Source organism: Frankliniella occidentalis, unplaced genomic scaffold (assembly GCF_000697945.3).
Source record: "Frankliniella occidentalis isolate FOCC.00 unplaced genomic scaffold, Focc_3.1 Scaffold311, whole genome shotgun sequence".
Lineage (NCBI taxonomy): Eukaryota > Metazoa > Arthropoda > Insecta > Thysanoptera > Thripidae > Frankliniella > Frankliniella occidentalis.
In genome coordinates, this window is record NW_026267436.1 from 143,764 (window position 1) to 148,306 (window position 4,543).

General features: G+C 38.9%; 4 protein-coding genes across 4 annotated transcripts in view; 1 reads left to right on the forward strand and 3 right to left on the reverse strand.

Annotated features, from left to right (window-relative positions):
* The window catches only part of LOC113207996 (zinc finger protein 569), a 5,758-nt gene extending 5,499 nt beyond the window's left edge, over nucleotides 1-259 (reverse strand). Inside the window, exon 1 of the mRNA XM_052273895.1 lies at nucleotides 107-259. Within this exon, the coding sequence (XP_052129855.1) occupies nucleotides 107-259 (153 nt within the window). The remainder of the gene's footprint in view (nucleotides 1-106) is intronic.
* LOC113207999 (2-aminoadipate transaminase) overlaps nucleotides 1-434 on the reverse strand; it is a 9,455-nt gene extending 9,021 nt beyond the window's left edge. Inside the window, exon 1 of the mRNA XM_052273888.1 lies at nucleotides 387-434. The gene's annotated coding sequence lies outside the window, so the exon portion shown is untranslated. The remainder of the gene's footprint in view (nucleotides 1-386) is intronic.
* On the forward strand, nucleotides 430-2,072 carry LOC113208000 (telomere length and silencing protein 1 homolog). The gene is made up of 6 exons (XM_026424804.2): nucleotides 430-650; nucleotides 870-984; nucleotides 1,068-1,216; nucleotides 1,295-1,510; nucleotides 1,593-1,726; nucleotides 1,812-2,072. Exons 1-6 carry the CDS (start codon nucleotides 514-516, stop codon nucleotides 1,988-1,990), a joined length of 930 nt encoding a protein of 309 aa, XP_026280589.1. The 5' UTR covers nucleotides 430-513; the 3' UTR covers nucleotides 1,991-2,072.
* On the reverse strand, nucleotides 2,023-4,097 carry LOC113207998 (pyruvate dehydrogenase [acetyl-transferring]-phosphatase 1, mitochondrial). The gene is made up of 3 exons (XM_026424799.2): nucleotides 3,729-4,097; nucleotides 3,469-3,610; nucleotides 2,023-3,391 (listed from the first exon to the last, which is right to left on the reverse strand). Exons 1-3 carry the CDS (start codon nucleotides 3,957-3,959, stop codon nucleotides 2,238-2,240), a joined length of 1,527 nt encoding a protein of 508 aa, XP_026280584.1. The 5' UTR covers nucleotides 3,960-4,097; the 3' UTR covers nucleotides 2,023-2,237.
* Between the last annotated feature and the right edge of the window lie 446 nt (nucleotides 4,098-4,543).

A 4,543-nucleotide genomic window follows, 5' to 3' on the forward strand; every position in this document is an offset into this window, starting at 1 on the left:
ATGTTAAGGAAAAATTAAAGAATTTCTTTGAACGTTCAAGGATTATTGTCACCATACCCAAATTTGTCTGAATGTAGTCAGTGTCACAGAAATGCAAACTACACACACGATTATTAGGATAAACATCTTTCAGATTTAACAGATGTCTCCATTTTTCTTTGAGGGTCTTGTCTCTGGGAAATCTGTATAATTTGTGGTTATTTACTGCACCACTTTTGATTGTGGTTGAACATCCATAAACACTACAGCAATTTGCCATGTCTTCTCATCCACAGTATTCTGGTCACAATAAAACAAAGCTATATTCTATTCGAAGAGATAAAACCGCTCAAGACATATTGTTAAATTTAACAAATTTCAAATAATGTCACACAGACATAACCTACAATTTAAACTCCACTCTTGTTGATGTTGTTGGTTACCTGCAAATAAGCGAATGCGAAGGAAGAAAAACTGTTTATGTTGTGGTTGTGGCGGAGATCAACTTCACTTTGAACGTCTCACAGATTGGCTATGGCTGATGCGAAATGTGATAACGATGCGATTGAAGATCAGCCTAAAATTCAGTTTAAGCCTAAGAAAAGAAAACCCATGAGACAGAGAGAGGTCGAACCTGACAATGAAAGCAATGATGAAGCTGAAGTTGACTTGTAAGCACTCCCTAACCTATACCGTAGACAAGTAAACATCTATTTCTAAAAAACATATACCTTTAGTTTTTTGCAAAGGTTTACTTTTCAATTCGACTTAACTGCTTTATCTTAATTTAAATGTTTCCCTCCTCCCGAATGTATTATTAGCTCACTACAGAATTTTGTAACACCCTTGCCAACACCTTGATTATTATTTTGTTATTTTGCAATGTCCAGATCAAAGTTGGAAGAGATGAAGACTGTTCAGAAGCTTAGGAAACGTCCTAATGGTGTGAGCATTGTAAGCCTCGCTATTGGTGAAAAAGTTTCAGTTGAAGAAGAGGATCTGATTGTAAGTCGTTCTACTTCACATGCTTCACACTTGAATAATTCATTTATAAACAATCCATTAATTGTTGATTTTTTCCCCTCTAGAGCGATCCCTTTAAAGTAAAGAGTGGAGGAATGGTAAACATGAAAGCACTTAAAAGTGGGAGTGTTAAGCAAAGTGATGATGCTTATGATGTGGGTATTGGCACACAATTCTCAGCAGAAACCAATAAAAGGGATGAAGATGAAGAAATGCAAGTGTCTTAATGTATCACAATTTTACCCCCAATTTTAGCCTGTTTCTTTAACTTCTAACTGTTGTTTACTGTCAGGATGAAATATATTGAAGAACAGCTGGCCAAAAAGAAATGTAAAACTAAGGATGAAAAAGAAGAAGGTCAGGATGATAGCTCTAAATATCTTTCACCTGAAGAGGCTGCGCTTCAGGCTGTACCTGAACATTTAAGAGCATCTACCACCCGCCGCTCTGAAGAGATGTTATCGAATCAAATGTTGAGTGGAATTCCTGAAGTTGACCTTGGTATTGAGTAAGTATTTGCTACAGGTAATTGATATTGGAATGCTTTGTCCTTGTCTCTGTATTAACTCCCCTGTCCCTGTTATTTTAAGTGCCAAAATTCGTAATATTGAGGCAACTGAGGAAGCCAAATTAAAGTTGCTGTGGGAACGCCACAATAAAAAAGATGGGCCATCTCATTTTGTTCCCACTAACATGGCAGTTAATTTTGTTCAACACAACAGATGTGAGTGCAGTATTGATATCTTTATATTCAATGAATGAGAACAAGTAATTTTTTTCATAACTGTTTATATTTTTTCTCTTTTCAGTTAATATTGAAGAGTCGGGACCACCCAAAAAACGTAGAAATGATGTTGTTCCTGAAAAACGCAAGCAAGGCACAGCCAGTGGAAGTGGTACTAGCAAAGATGGTGATGAGAAAGCCGGGGGTAAAGCTACTGATGACTATCACTATGAGAGATTTAAGAAACAATTTAGAAGGTATTAAACATTTGTTGTAAATAAATAACACCAACCATGTATGTATTGTTTATGTTTGTAAATTAAATGTATATATTTCAAAGATTTCACATTTAAGCGTATTCAATTGCAAAAGAAAATCTAAAAACAAACTAATCAGTCTCATCAAGAGGATGAGGGTTAAGCTTTGTTGAGCAATAAAGCTTATACAATTTTTTGTTTTTAACATAGTTAAACATGGTCACATCACAATTTATAATTAAATACACTGCATATTACAAAGGGCAATGCCTCAAATAATCCGAGTCAAAGTACACTACAGTTATTGTTATGTCATCACGAAACAGTCTTACAATACTTTGTGGGAGTGTGAGTAACTGGGACAATTTTCCATGACTCAGTCCATATTCTGAGCCACCAAGAGCATTACGAATAAGGTGTGTAGCTGCATTTTTGTCAATCGGCTTTAATTTTAGTGCTTCTTTTCTTTGTAAAAGTGCCTCGTTTATTTCATTAAAGGTCATGTTGGCTTTTGGTAAGCGAAAAGGGCTCAATGTGACTTTACCACTCATATGCTCTCCAACAAGCCTGACAGCTTGCAAAGGAGACACCAAATCCCACAATCCATCAGATGCAATAATTAAGAATTTATCTTTAGGACGAAGTCTATGGTAAGTGACATCAGGCCGTGCCGTGAGGTATGGTGGTGTATGGTAGTCTGGAGCTATCACTTTTTCGCCGTAAGTAGGAACAGCATACCTTAACAAATCCTCCCTACTCCACTTGTATCGAAAGTCTCCCATAGCTCTTAGAGGAGCCAGCTGACCCAAAAGCCTGTCACTTGATATGACTGTGTCTTTTTCACTAGGAGGATGCTCCTGTACTATTCTCTTTAATTCTGAAATATTATCAGCATTATGTTCCTCTGTCAGTTTCTTTGCTGTCCATGTATTGCCTTCCCCTAAAACGCCTATTACAGCCTGACAATCACCTACATTGGCTACATGGAGATGAGGCCCATCAATGTGAGCAACACAAGCAACAGCACCAGACATGGCCACAGAGAGCGTCCTTTTGTTGACCTCTCCATTCTTAGTTACCTTTCCTTCCTCAGACAGGTCTCCATCAAGTTTTAAAAATGCACGTACTAAAGCATCCTTCATTTGAAATTCCTCTTTGTGTTTCTTGTCATTAACTAGTTCTTCCACAAATGCACTAAAACTTTTATCATACAGCTGCTGCAAGTCATCATAAAATTGCATCTTATCATTGTAGGGTTCAAGCAGCTTCTCACTATTTCCTCCTTGATGACATTGCTGCAGCAGATCAGATGGCAGTAAGGAAACAGTGATGTAGTTGAACAGACGCTTGGCTATGACTTGGGCACACGCTGCACCTCCGTGACCATCAAATATACCATACAGCATACCTGAAGCAAATACAACAATGTAAGTACAATGAACAAAAGCAAAGTAAGTCAAAGACAAAAATCCTAAGGAAACTTACCAGCAGTTTGAAGGCAGCGAGCTTCAGAGCGCGAGTCTTCAACAGGACTGTTGGAGGCCAATTGATTTGAATCATATGACTTAATGGAACCTTCAAAATTGAATTCCTGTGTGTACTCATTCTTTTGCAATTTATCAGTGACCTATATTTTCAAAGATTAAGAATGAAAATCAGAACATGCGTAATTATCAACAGTGCACTTAAAAAAACAAACAAACTAGCAGTAAAATTTAGGTTAGAGTCGACTTGAGACAATTTACCTCTACGTGTGTAAGTCGTTGCAGAGCGAATGTTTGGTGACTAGAATGCAATTTTCGTCGCTGATTTTGGTTTGAAGTGGTCGGGGTACCACTGACTATACGCAAATATTGACATGGTGCACAAAACAAGTCTGATGGCCACTTTCGCACCCAAGTGCTATAATGACGGCGTTTAGGAGCGAGAAGTCCTTGACATGCTCCAAAGCTGTAAGCTATTTGATTAGCTCTCATTTTGCTCACGTGTTTTTCAAATCAACCCCTTGTTTTAGCCCTCACGATGGGCAATTTAAGATTTTTTTCGTGCCTGCCATCCGCACCTTTACTTGGAGCATCGTCGTCTGTCGCCTGTCGTCTGGTCCCTGTTTCCGCCCGTTTGCCGTCCGCCATTTCTGTCCGGAAGCCCGCGAACGCACTTCCCCGGTTCAAACTGCAGCAGCACTACGTCGAATAATGTTTGAAAAATCGTGGCTTTGGCCCGTCTCCTCTCAAAATCGAACGACAACAGTCACAGCACAAAGAGCGCAACACAGTTATATAAGAAAACACTGGGAGCGGTCGGACGAGCAGGTAAATGAGAGGACGAACTCGGTCGCGGTGGTCGCAATGGGCTCGTTCCTAGTCTGCAAAGATCAATAAAGAAAAACCTCAATTTCACAACAAATGGTAAATTTGACTTTAAAAAAATCTGGCCCCCAATTTGAATTTTTTTTGACGATTTTTCGGTGAGTGAGTGAGTGAGTGAGTGAGTGAGTGAGTGAGTGAGTGAGTGAGTGAGTGAGTGAGTGAGTGAGTGAGTGAGTGAGTGAGTGAGTGAG